The 13,831-nt window shown below is 42.4% G+C and overlaps 1 protein-coding gene across 9 annotated transcripts in view; it reads right to left on the minus strand.

The window, feature by feature from the left end:
* Positions 1-13,831, minus strand: part of Asap1 (ArfGAP with SH3 domain, ankyrin repeat and PH domain 1) — a 276,484-nt gene that overhangs the window by 24,480 nt on the left and 238,173 nt on the right. For all 9 annotated transcript variants that reach the window (XM_090339394.1, XM_090339398.1, XM_090339399.1 and 6 more), the window contains 6 exons: positions 13,289-13,475; positions 10,475-10,560; positions 7,525-7,640; positions 7,320-7,387; positions 4,188-4,295; positions 1,955-2,183 (listed from right to left, as the gene is read on the minus strand). In XM_090339394.1, coding sequence (XP_090195520.1) covers positions 1,955-2,183; positions 4,188-4,295; positions 7,320-7,387; positions 7,525-7,640; positions 10,475-10,560; positions 13,289-13,475 — 794 coding nt within the window. The remainder of the gene's footprint in view (positions 1-1,954; positions 2,184-4,187; positions 4,296-7,319; positions 7,388-7,524; positions 7,641-10,474; positions 10,561-13,288; positions 13,476-13,831) is intronic.

Below are 13,831 nucleotides of genomic sequence, written 5' to 3' on the forward strand. Positions count from 1 at the left end.
ATGTTCTACTCTGAACAGCCAGGAAGGTTACTCTGTTGGAAGGAAGGATTTCTTTTTTTCCCATTATGGTCTTTAGTTTTCAGGAGGGGGGATAAGCTGCCTATCCTTAGTTGACCACAGTTGCTATAGCCAAGTCTCTAAGCTCCTGTTCCAGCAGCTGACTCACTAAATAAATTTGCTCTTTGTCTTCAAAGTCTTTGGTAAAGAGCTGGCTAGAATTTATTCAAGGCAGGAGAGATATGCATGGCATTGAGCCAGAGAGAACATTTTATGTGTTACTGTGTCCACACTGAGATAAAATTACAAAAGGGGGTGAAAGGAGGTGAGTATCTACTGGTTCCCTGGACTCTGGTGTCAGTTCCTTCAGGATCTCAATGACACGGAGGTTCGGTGACCTGGGCAGGCCCTTGCCTGTGGAGGGAGATTCATGAACTGTGTTGGGGAGCATAACTATAGAATATGAAGTCTTCCAGAGTTGTTGCTTACTGTTATTAGGACTGGGGATCCCTTACTGTGCTCTGGAGGGTGCAGTGCAGTGAGGGGCCCTTGCTCTTGTTTGTTGGGGAACATCTTTCCCCAGAGGGGAGCAGAAGCTCAGCATTCAAACACTATGAATCTGGAGTTTGATACCCTATTTATTTAAGAGAGAACGTTCTAATATATAGGACGCTTATATGTATAGGGTGGTAAGAAATACTGGCAGGTCCAGCCCCTGGCTCACGTGTGCTGTTATCATTAGGGCCACTGGTTATGTTTGATGAGATCTGTTCATGCAAAGCCTTATTCTAACTTGTCTGTCGTATTTTATGATCCATGAGGCTATTTGTGGTCTAAGAACACAGCTCCCATTTATAACACTATTTCAATGGAGAATAAGCTCTGAAAAAACACTTTTGAGTAAAGCTCACATTTCCTACAAAATAGCTCCAGTGATTCAAATAGGCATCGCATTGTACACCACGAGGTCCTTCAAACCTGGGCTAGCAGGGCTGAGCACACAGGGAGAATCCTGTATTTGGAATCACTAGCAGAGACCAAAATCAAAGGTGCAGCTTGAGGTATCTCTCCATCCCACCACCCCTTCACCTGAGTGGCCCTTGAGATGAACATTTCTGTGCCTCAACTTTTCCCTATATAAGAGGAAGCACAGTGACTTTCTGGGCAGGACATACTCTTGTGGATAGGAGGCGTAAGACAGCACTTTGTGAGAACAGGATGCTGGATCACTGGCTTAAGGAGCATCCCTGTGGAGGTTTTGATAATGCCTATTCTAACACTCCTCTGGGAAGAGAGCCCTCTCCAGATCAGGCCCTGTCTCAGGGAAGACAAACCTCATAGGAGAGTGTAGTACTGTAGATTTATGTCATAGAAGACCTGGTGACGAATCCCAAGTAGTTGAGAACCTTAGGCAGTCTCTATGGATGCTACAGCTGCAGTAGTACCCACCTCATCTGGGGTCCAAAGAATGGGAAGAGCTTGGCTTAGATTCTCTATGACATGAGTGTCAACCATCATTAGGAGCTTCAGCATCTTCAATAGAGTCACTTAGCGTGGAGGAAAGTTAAATTTCTGAGAACTCACATCCCAGCATGCTACCAAGACCACAGGTTTTGAAGCCACAGGAACTCTCAGACTAAATTTTATCTCTAGATCTCTTATGGCTGTGTGACCTCCAATAAGACACTGTACCTCATCTTTAAAACAGGCACAAACGCATACATCTCACTGGACCTGTGTGAATTTATCAAGAGGCAAAGCACAAAGTGTGCCTCTTACACTGCTTGACCTGCTGCTGGTGCCAGGCAGATGACAAGGTGCCCACTAGATACTGTGCCTGACTGTGTGGTCCCCATTTTGCTACTCCAATGGACCTCAGACTCTTTCTTTCAAGCTGGGCAGCTGAGCAGACCAGTAGCTCTGAAGAGGGAGCCACAAAGCCCATCTCTAGTCATACCTTTCCCGGCGTTCCTAGGTGGCAGAGGGGGGGCCTCTGAAGTGGGTGACGTGGGTGAGTCTGTGCTTGTAGAGACAAAGATCTGGTTGGTGAAGGCTCCATAGGAGAGCCGTTGCTTGTCCCGAGGAGTGCCAAACCCTGGCAGTGACAGCTTGTCCTGGGGTGAGATGCTGGAGGAGTGGCAGAAGCTCTGGGGCCTGGGTGAGCGCTCCTTCTTGATTGGGCTTGGCTGGCAGATGAGACAACAGTGGGTGAGATATAACCATGCACTGTTCGGGATGGGTTCAGGTGTCCCCTGGGCTCCTGCAGCTCTGCTGTAGGAGGTCAGGACCTGCCCCAGAGCTTCCCAGCCATGCATGACAAGAAAGCCTTTTCCTTTCTACTTCCTGTATCCTCCTCACTGGTGGCCACAAAGGAACACTGGTGAGGGGCCAGTAGAGCATTCAAAGCAGTGAAGGAATAAATAACTTCCCTGGGCAGGACATCTTCTCTACCCTTCTGTGTTCTCACCCATCTGACCCCCGCCCCCCCGCAGCAAACTCATACACAGCATGGCTGTGAGGTGTACACCTAGGTACATGCCGACTACCAGATGTGAAAATCCCACCTAAGCTCTAGGACTGCAAACCATTTCCAACTGCTCAGCTGGCATGGTTGCAGCAGCAGATGGCACTGTAGTGACATCAACGTCACTTACCTGACCATGTTAGCAACTGGATATTACTTGGAGCCCCCAAGGCTTTCCCAGATGCCAAAGGGACCTCAAGCTTCTTCCTAGTGAGCGGTTCACTGATCTCAATGCAACTCAACAACTCCTCAATGCCTCTGGTTACTATCCACACAGCATCCAGAGCTGGCAAGAAACCTTGCTCTTCTGATACTAAACTTCAGCTTAGATAATCTGACAGCTTAGATAAAAGCCCAGCCTAGTGTGGCCTTTTTCGACCTGGCCTTCCTGATTCCTCCCTCCAGGAGGACACAGTACTTCTCACCATTTTCCAAGCTCTGCCAGACTCCTAGCCTTGGCTAACAACCAACTACCCTCAGAAACCCACCTTTAGAGCTAGTCCCTCAATGGGATCTGCATAGTCTGCCAAGGCTGTAGAGCTCAGTCTTCTGAACACTTCTCAGGAATCTTCCAAATCCTCAGTATATTAGTTGTTATATCAGATGAGCATGTACACCCACTTACAAAATGGCTTTAGGGTCTCTTTGTTCAACCATTCTTCACATCCTGCCTGGCACTGAGGGACCACCCAGCCAGTGATAAATGTAAGTGATATCAAGTAGAGTTAAAGCTACCTGCTTTTAATTCCAGAGTCTGTTTTTATCAGCTCATTGACTTCACTAAGTTGCTAAATTATTTCTGTGTTTTAAAGTTTTCTCTTCTTTGAAATGAGGACAATAGCCCTAACTCCTACTGGTATTCTGAAAACTGGTCTGAGATGTCGTAGGTGCTAGATAGCCTAGTCAATAGTTAAGTACTCAGTAAATAACAAGTGTTAGTACTTATTAATTAGCTATTACGAAGATTAATTTTAGCCTGGCTTGGCTAAGCACTGGTGTCCTACATTTGGTTGAGCATCAGTCTAGGTGTTGCGTCAGATATGATGACTCTTGAATCCACTGTTTTAGGTTTGTAGTGCCTGTGAGTGGGCTTCATGCAGTGAAAAAGATAGAAATGGAGGGACAAATGCAACACTAGTACTCACTAGACAACATTGAAAATGAACTATACAATCTGTATGTAGGAGGGATGGGAGGAGTGAATTGGAAGAGAATGAGGGAAAGGGTGACACTTCCCAAAAGGAAATGTACTCATTATCTGACTTCCATAACTACCACTTCCCTGTACATCACCTTAATATTAACAACAGAAAATAAAACTTAAAAAAAAAAAAAGATGAAGGGTCTCCTGGACACTGAGGGGTTCTGCCTTCAGCCTCCGCTCTGCCACAAATCCCTGCTGTGATCTGTTCATTTGTAGCCTGCTGGTCTGGCAGTCCCCTCAACCATGTGAGCCAAGCTTAGACAAGTTTTCCTGTTTCTCTTTCGATCCCCTTGCTTCAGTTTCTCTGGACAACCCTCAATAATGCAATTGTCAAACACCAAATGACAACAGTCCTGGTACATCAGGTCAAGAGACCCAAACCGAGCAGGTCACACAAGAGTGGCTTTGGTCAACGTAGGGAGGATGGGAACTCTCTCCACGGTGCCCTTCCTTCACACTCACTTTGTCATCCAGATCATCATCACTTTCATCCATCTCGTCCTGTCGAAGATTCCATTCATACTCTACATGGACGTGTGGGTTGAACTTGCCAGATTTAGCTTGGGAAAGCTGGAAGGAACAGCATGGTATAAACCATTTAGTTGTAATATCTAAACACTCCAGTCCTACACAAACATGGAACAAATCCCATTTGGTACCTGGGTTCAAACAGATCATCCATAGGTGCACCTGGGCACAACTCTAACTAAGCAATAAGATAACAGGGAATACAAAGCACTGCGGAGCCATCCTGACATGGACAATCTGATTTGTATCTGAAATTAACAACTTTCTTTCTCTCTTTTTTCTTTTCTGCCAGTTCTGAGGCTTCAACTGTAAGCCTAGGTACTTTTCCTGAGCAATTTGTGCTCAAAGCTAGCATTCTACCTCTTGAGCCACAACACCACTTAAATCACTTTTCTGTGATTTAATTGGAGATCAGAATCCCATACACTTTCCTACCTCAGCTGGTTTCGAACTACAATTCTTGGATCTCAGCCTCCTGAGTAGCTAGGATTACAGGCATGAGCTACCAAGCACCCCGCTGAAAAGCTTTCTTAATATTAAAATGTATGGGTTGGGAGTCTGGCCTAGTGGTAGAGTGCTTGCCTAGCATGCACGAAGACCTGGATTCAATTCCTTGGTACCACAGACATAGAAAAAGCTGGAAGGGGCTCAAGTGGTAGGGTTCTAGCCTTGAGAAAAAACAAAGGACAGTGCTCAGGCCCTGAGCTCAAGCCCAGGACAGGCAAAAAATAAAAAAATTAAAATGTATTTTAGAACCACATATTTCTGTCTGTTAAGCTTAAGAGGTACATCTTTAAAAGCCTAGCCCATTTCTTATTAATAAAATGAATGCAGAAACAACTACCTCAAGAATATTCTAATTAATTAATTAGTTAATTAACTTATTGTGCCAGTCCTGGGGCTTGAACCCAAGGTCTTGGCACTGTTCTTGAGCTCTTTTGCTCAAAGCTAGAGCTCTACCACTCTGAGCCATAGCTCGACTTCCAGCTTTTGAGTGGTTAATTGGAGATTTGGAGACGAGAGTCTCATGAACTTTCCTGCCCAGGTTGGCTTTGAATCATTGTCCTCAGATCTCAGCCTGCTGAGTAGCTGGGATTATAGGCACGAGCCACCAATGTCCTACTAGAGTATTTTAAAGAATAAAAAGGGCTGGGAGTTTGGCCTAGTGGTAGAGTGCTTGCCTAGCATGCACGAAGACCAGGGTTCGATTCCTCGGTACCACATACATAGAAAAAAGCCAGAAATGATGCTGAGGCTCAAGTGGTAGAGCTCTAGCCTTGAGAAAGTCCAAGGACAGGGCTCAGACCTTGAGCTCAAGTCCAGGACTGGCAAAAAAAAAAAAAAAAAAAGAAAAGAAAAAAGAAAAAAGAATAAAAAGGCCAGGTGCTCGTGGCTCATGATTACATAATCAGCTGATTCAGGGGCTGAGCCTCTTAACCCTTACTTGGGTACAGTGGCATGTGCTAGCTATATGTGAGGTTGAGATTGGAATGCTTCAAGTTTCAGGTCAGCCTAGATAGAAGAGACCATGAGACTCCATTTCAATGAAAAGAAACTGGGAAAGTCTGCAGACATTTGTCATTCCAGCTAGGATGGAAGACCTTAAATAGGTAGATGGCACATCTCAAGTAGGAAGTGACAGCCCATCTAAAAATAAGCACCAAAAACTAGGGCTGGAGACATGGCTTCCGAGCACCTGCCTAGCAAGCATGAGGTCCCAAATCCAATTTCAGTACCACCAAAAAAGGAAAAATAAAGTATAGCTGAGAAAGATGGTACATGCCAACAATCAACATACAGGAGGAGTGTGAGGCAGGAGACCTTCAATTTGGGGCCAGTCTGAGCTACACAGTGAGATCCTTTCTCCGAAATGAAACAAGGTAGGCACTAATGGCCCACACACCTGTAATCCTAGCAATTCAGGAGCCTGAGAACTGGCTGATCTATGAGAAGCCAGCTTTACAGAATATTTTAAGAGACTTTATCTCCAATTAAGTAGTGAAAAGATGTGTTCAAGGTTCAACTCAAGTGGGAGAATGTCAACTGGAACAAGAAAGCCGAGCAAGAGATACCCTAGTTCAAGCCTTGGTACTGGAACAATAAAAACAAAACAAAATCAAACCCAAACAGAATTAAAAGTACAACTACCAGGCTTGGAATCTGGTACTGAGCAAAATTTGAGAGAGAATGTGACTTTTTTCTTAAACCTATCTCTTCCTTTCCCATGTGTGATGGTTTAGTCTGTCTACTCTGACACTCATATTATGGTTTTCATTAGAACCATCAAAAACACCAGGTCTTGATTATTCAGTGAGAACCGATGGTGTCCAATGAGGTGAATATATAGAATTTATTTATTTATTTATTTTCTTTTTTGCCGGACCTGGGCTTGAGCTCAGGGCCTGAGCACTGTCCTTGGACTTTCTCAAGGCCAGAGCTCTACCACTTGAGCCTCAGCACCACTTCCGGCTTTTTTCTATGCATGTAGTACCGAGGAATTGAACCCAGGTCTTCGTGCATGCTAGACAAGCAGTTTAACCACTAGGCCAAACTCCCGGCCCGAATATATAGAATTTATACTTTCAAAGTCACCCTTCTTTTGTGCTTTAGTTGCCCAATGGTGGAAGCTACAGAAAAAGCCTCTTGACCTGGCAACTGCATGACTGCAACTGGTGATCCTGTCCAATGACAGCGCTTCTTAAATGCATTCACCCCACCATGCCACAACTGCGCTCAAAACACAAGTGGATGGCAAAGGTATTACTTCAATTTTTTTTTTTCTTTTGTAGTACTGGGCTTTGAATTTGGGGCCTTGTGCTTTTGCTAGAGTGTTCTACCACTTGGTTATGCCTCTGGCCCTTTCTTCCCTTTATTTTTCAGAGAGTCTTATCATTTTTTTTTTCCTGTGGTCTAGACTTAGACCATGATCCTCTCATCTAAATCTCTCCAGAGCTGGCAGTTGGAATTAAAGGTATGAACCATACTTCCTGGCTTATTTTAATCTCTCAGAATGACCTTTTAAAGAAAGCTGGTGACCAATAAGTGTCTAAATATACTTTCCCTTACCAGATCTTCACACTGCGTAGCTTTTAACCTCTTTGCTATGTCCAAGGCAGTTTCTCCAGCTTGGTTAACTGAAACAAAGGAAAACTACATTTGCATTAAGTGTCTAGGAAATAACAATAACTGAACAGTAGGTAACAAGCAAGTCTCAGTTTCAATGAACAGATGTTAAGAGATGATTGCTGGTGACACATGACTACACTCTCACCAATGTCCACGGTGGGCTTGCTCCTGAGAAGCAGCTTCAGACACTCAGGCTTGCCATACATGCTGCAATAGTGCAGAACCGTGTTCCCCAAGGATGTCTGCTTATCCAGGTTCCCACTGAAAAACCATAATATTACAAAGAAATGACTACAACTCTAGAAGACAGTTGCTATTTAAAAGTGTATAAATGGCTTATTTCTGGATTTTTACATTTACTATGTTTGGATCATGGTTAAACTCAGGTAACTGACACCTCAAAAAGTGAAAGTGTGGATAAATGAAGGAATATGATAAATGTGTATATCATATTCTTGAATTTGCCTTTTTTTTTGTCAGTTGTGGTACTTGAACTCTGGGCCTGGGTGCTATCCTTGATCTCTTTACCTCAAGGTTACTGCACTACCCCTTGAGCCACAGTGCCAAGTGTGGTTAATTGGAGGGAGATAAGAGTCTCATGGATTTTTTAGTGCCCAGGCTGGCTTTAAACTGTGATCCTCAGATTCACCCTCCTGAGTAGCCAGGATTACAGGCATGAGCCACTGTGCCCATCTGATATTTACTTATTTTTGTGATGAAAGTCAAACTTGGTTTTATATAGAGTAGGCTGGTTTTCCTGTTTTAGCCTCTCAAGTAGCTGAGACAACAGGTGTGTGCCAATACATTTGGGTACTTCTTTCTATGCTAATAACTGACTGAAACTTAAAACCTTACTACAAACAGGGAAAATGATAATGTTTCTACATTAAACCTAAATTTATGACAGTAATATTTACTGATATTAATTTATCAAATTATTAAGTTATTGACAGTGATATTGAGAATTTAAGTGCATAGGAAATCACAGAATAGCTTTTACATGCAGTAATTGACTGAATCTCCACACCCATCTGACAAGGTACTAAGACTAGCTTCCATTTTACAGATGAAAAATCCTAAGGCACAGAGAGGCTGAGGTGCTTGCTTTCATGGTAACCAAGACAGGAACAGTGGAATGGGGATCTGAATGTAGTCTCTCTGGAACCAATGCTCTTCACCACTGTGTCATTAGTCCCTCTAAGGGAGAGGCCTGCACCTTTATACAATTAGACTATAACCAGGAGCCATTCTTCCTACACTGGGTCAACTCCCCTCCTTCCTGATCATTTGCCCCTGGATAAGCTCTGCTCCTTCTTAATCCATCTTCTTCTTACAGAACAAGTCACATTGATCAGGATGCATCTACTTACAAAAATGACAAGGTCAATTGAAACCCCTGTGTACAGCTACTTTACAGATTAAAAAAAGAAAGAAAATGAAAAGAATCCAGCAGAGACACATCTGCTGTGTTCAGTATTACAGGCCTAACAGTATGTCTCTCATATTGAACTACCTTTCTGTCTCCTATTAAATAACAAACACAAATACAGCTGACCTGCACTGTTCATACTCTTCTTTCAGTCTCTCTTAGTACAGTCATTTTTGTTTATTGTTTTGTGTCAGTCTTGGGCTTTGAACTCAGAGCCTCGGTGTTATCCATGGATTTTTTTTTCCCCTCAAGGCTAGCACTCTACCACTTGAGCCTCTCTTCTACTGCTAAATTAATATATATATTAATTTATTTTTATTGTAATGTATAGAGGGGTTACAGTTATATTTGCCAGATAATAGGTACATTACTTCTCACACACTGATACCCCTTCTCATGTTTTTGTCCCCTTTCCCTCCCCCCTCCCCATCCTCTTGTTTTCCTCCCTTCCCTTTCCTATTTCAAATAAACGTATATACAATATACCAGGTAACCAAGTCAGATACTGTAACAAATGAGATTAACTAAAGGGCAACAAAAGAGAAGAGAAATAACATAGTACATTACAAACAATGATCACACAATATGAAGCTCTTGTTTCCATATCTGGGAGGTCCTTTCACTTAGCCTCATCCTATATGGCCTTATGTATCTAGGCTTTGAGCTATTGTAATCCTCTGCTAGGAGAGTCCAAGGTTTGTACTAATTATTACAAATGAGGGAAACCATTGAGCCTATGTTTATTCCTTTGGGTCTGGCTTACTTCACTTAATATTTTTTCCAACTCTTTCCATTTCCTTACAAATGTGGCAATGTCATTCTTTCTGGTGGCAGCATAGAATTCCATTGTGTATAAATATAACATCTTAATACAATCATCTACTGAGAGGCGTCTGGGGTGGTTCCATATCTTCGCTATGGTAAATAGTGCTGCAATGAACACCATTGTGTAGTGGCTTTAGTATTTCCTTATTTCTGAATGGTTACCACAGCTTCTCTTCTGGCTTTTTTTTTTTTTTTTAAACTAGAGATAAGATTATCACAACTTTCTTGCACAGGCTGACTTTAAACCATGATTCTCAGATCTTAGCTTCCCAAGTAGCTAGGATTATAGGCATGAGCTATCAGTGCTCACAGTGCAGCAGGATTTTAGGCACACAGATAGGATTTCACATTTACTGTGGCCAGGCATTGGCAAACTATAACCTGTAGGATATAGTCAGAAGGTGCTCTATTTTTGTAAATCAATTTTTTTTTTTTTTTTTTTTGCCAGTCCTGGGCTTGAGCTCAGGGCCCGAGCACTGTCCTTGGACTTTCTCAAGGCTAGCACTCTACCACTTGAATCTCAGCACCACTTTCACCTTTTTTCAATGTATGTGGTACTGAGGAATTGAACCCGGGTCTTCGTGCATGCTAGGCAAGCACTCTACCACTAGGCCAAACTCCCGGCCCCCGTAAATCAACTTTTATTGGTGGTTATGTTCACTCACTTACATATTGTCTATGGCTATTTTCATACCACAATGGTCTGCAAAGCCTTAGATTTTATATGGCTAGTTATAAAAAGATGTTTACTGTGTTATGATCCAAGCCACCAATAGGTCTGGTGTGTACTAATTTATGAGTCATATTTACTTAATACAATGGAGAAAAATGAAAGGTTTACCAGTTTTGTACAAGGAAGTCAACCAGATGGAGAGATGTGTGGTCAGCAGTTCGGACGGCGAGGTGGAGGGCTGTCTCCCCAAGCTCCTGGGGTATAAAGAACAAGTACAAACATGGAGATTCATATGCCTGTGTGTCTCTCCCACACAAGGCCCAAGTAGTTATCAAAAGCATGCTGCAGATACACCAGTTGTGTCTCCTGGAGTTGAAGAATCTTTTAGATATTCACAGCATTTTAAAAAATTTGAGAGTCCTAATGAGCTGCAGTATTTTGAATATGGTAAAGAAGGGAAGGTATTAAACTCAGAAAACATATTTTTAAGCATAAATTGGTTTTTGTGGGAGAGTTTGACAATAACAATGACAAGCACAGAGAAGACTGTGAAAAGTCTACTCACTATACCCAAGCGGTAGTTCTGAGAGGGAAGAAAACAACTTAATGCACCAGATGTGGAAAAACATACACCCAGAAATCAGCTCTTAGGAGCCATTGGAGGATTCCTACAAAAGAGAAGCCATATGAATGCAACAAATGTGGAAATTCTTTCACCCAGAAGGCAGGCAGGCCATAATAATCATCAGAGAACACACTCAGAAGAGAAACCTTATGGATGCAAAGAAGTGAAAAGTCCTTCACCAGGAAGGCATGCCTTTCTATGCATCAGAGAATACACACAGGAGAGAAACCTTATACATGTAACATGTTTGGAGAGTCTTTCACCTGGAAGGATCGCCTTACTACTCATCAGAGTATTTCACCTGGAAGGAAAGCCTTACTACCCATCACAGAGTACACACAGGGGAGAGACCTTATACATGTAACATGTGTGCTAAGTCTTTCAGCGACAAGCCAAGCCTTATTGTTCATCAGAAAAGACACACGGGAGAGAAACTTTATAAATATAACATGTGTGGAAAATCTTTCATCAGGAAAATAGAACTTACTGCCCATCAGAGAACACACTCAGGGGATAAACCTCATGAATGTAAGAGGTGTGGAAAGTCTTTTGCCTAAAAGGCACAACTTAATGTCCATCAGAGAACACACACAGGAGAGAAACCTTATGGATGTAACAGGTGTGGAAAGGCTTTCACAACGAAGTCATACCTCACTTTGCATCAGAGAACACACTCAGGAGATAAAACATGTAACATATGTGGAAAAGCTTTCAGTCAGAAGGCAGGTCTTATTATACATCAGAGAAGACATACAGGAGAGGATCCATATGAATGTGTCTAATGTGCAGTCTTTCACAGAAACTACATCGAAGCAACCATAAAAGAATTGTCACTGATGAGAAACCTTAGGAATGTAATGAAATATTTGAAGGCTTTTTCCTAGAAGAAAACTCTGTGTCACAGTACCCACACAGAGAGAAGGCTTAAGAATGCAGCAAATGTGCAGTCCTTCACTCAGAAGTCACAGTTCAGGGTTCCTCACTGAACACCGCATGAGAGAAGTCCTGTGAATGAAACAAATGTGGAAAGAATTTTTTCCTTGTTTGTTTGTTTTTACTTGTTTTTTGTCGGCTTGAACTTCGATTTTCTGGCAGTTAATTGGAGATAAGAGTCTCCCGGACTTTTTTGTGCTGGGGCTGGCTTTGAATCACCGTCCTCAGATTGCAGCCTGCTCAGTAGCTAGGCATGAGCCACTGGCACCTGGCAAGTTTTTTCAAGAAGTCATACCTCAGTTTGCATCAGAAAACACACAGGAGAGAAATTATATGAATGGAACAACTGTGGAATGTCCTTTACCAACAATTCAAGGCTCTGTACTTAGAAATCTCCTTACTATAACAATGGAGGAAAATCTTTCATCTGGAAGGCACACCTCAGTGTTTATCAGAGAAGTGATTCATATAGAAGAAAAGTAGCAAACAGTACAGATGTTTAGTGACTTCTGTTCAAGAACACAGAAAGCATCGATTTCTTCACTACTGTACTACCATCTCCTATGTATGTGTGGTCTATTAATTGGAGATAAGAGTCACTTGATCTTTAGTGCCTGGGCTGTCTGTGAACCTCAATCCTCAGATCTCAGCCTCCTGAGTAGCTAGGATTACAGGTATGAATCACCATACCCAGATTGTCTTAACACCTTTTATCCCCTTGTTACTTCCTGAAACATTCAGAGAACATGGAAGTACATATAGTTGGGGATACATTTTCTTTGTGTGTTCGGACAAGTCTTGGCAGCTTGAATTCTGACCTTAGGCACCGTTCTTAACCTTTTTTTTTTTTTTTTTGCCAGTCCTGGGCTTGAGCTCAGGGCCTGAGCACTGTCCTTGGACTTTCTCAAGGCTAGAGCTCTACCACTTGAGCCTCAGCACCACTTCTGGCTTTTTTCTATGTATGTGGTACCAAGGAATCGAACCCGGGTCTTCATGCATGCTAGGCAAGCACTTTAACCACTAGGCCAAACTCCCGGCCCCTCTTAAGCATTTTTGCTCAAGGTTAATGCTCTACCAATTGAGCCACAGCTTCGATTCTGGTTCTTTGGCAGGTAAATAAGGATAAGAGTCTTAAGAACTTGCATGAGTAACCCCAAAATGACTTTAGTTTTTCCTTTGATTGAATTAATCACTGGTGATGCATTATTTGTGATTGTTTACTCTTACCCATTCTGTTCTTTTTGTGAGTTACACTAAAGCACCATTGTGGGGGGGGAGCATGCCTTTCACTCTCAAATTCTCTTGATTTAAACATGAGTTCTCAATCAAGCTACAGGAACCTCACTATATGCTGTTAGACTAACAAAAAGTACCATTTAAACTGAATTTTTATTTTCTATTCTATGATTTCAGTGAGGCCTTACCTGCCCAGGTTCAAGCAATGGCTCCATTAGCTCTACCCCTTCTGCATAGACTTGGACTAGTGCAAGTAAATCCCTGGATTTAATGGCTTCAAGCAGCTCATTCAGCTTAGCTGTAGGGGAGGAACAGGTCTTCCTCGAAAACTTATGGTCTACATACTTCGCAGTGATATACTCTTTCCGTATGGTCCTGTAACAGAACAAAACAAAATCACTAGTCAAAAAAGTTTCAGATCTTTCTGATACATACATACATACATACATACATACATACATACATACATACATATCTACACACACACACACACACACACACACACACACACTCCCAGCCCCAGGGAAGCTAGATTTTAGACTAAGTTACTCCCATAAAGGCAAACTGAAGAAATGGATTCATATTTACTGGTACATGCAGGTAATACAATGACAAAATTAACAGGCACAAAGACCACAGAGTACCACCTTGATCAACATCAGGAGATATCTGCTCTTAATTCATCAAACTTAGAAACATACAAGTACATAAAGATACTCAAAAATGTAGAA

This window comes from Megascapheus bottae, chromosome 9 (genome assembly GCF_031878675.1).
Source record: "Megascapheus bottae isolate mThoBot1 chromosome 9, mThoBot2.hap1, whole genome shotgun sequence".
Taxonomy (NCBI): domain Eukaryota; kingdom Metazoa; phylum Chordata; class Mammalia; order Rodentia; family Geomyidae; genus Megascapheus; species Megascapheus bottae.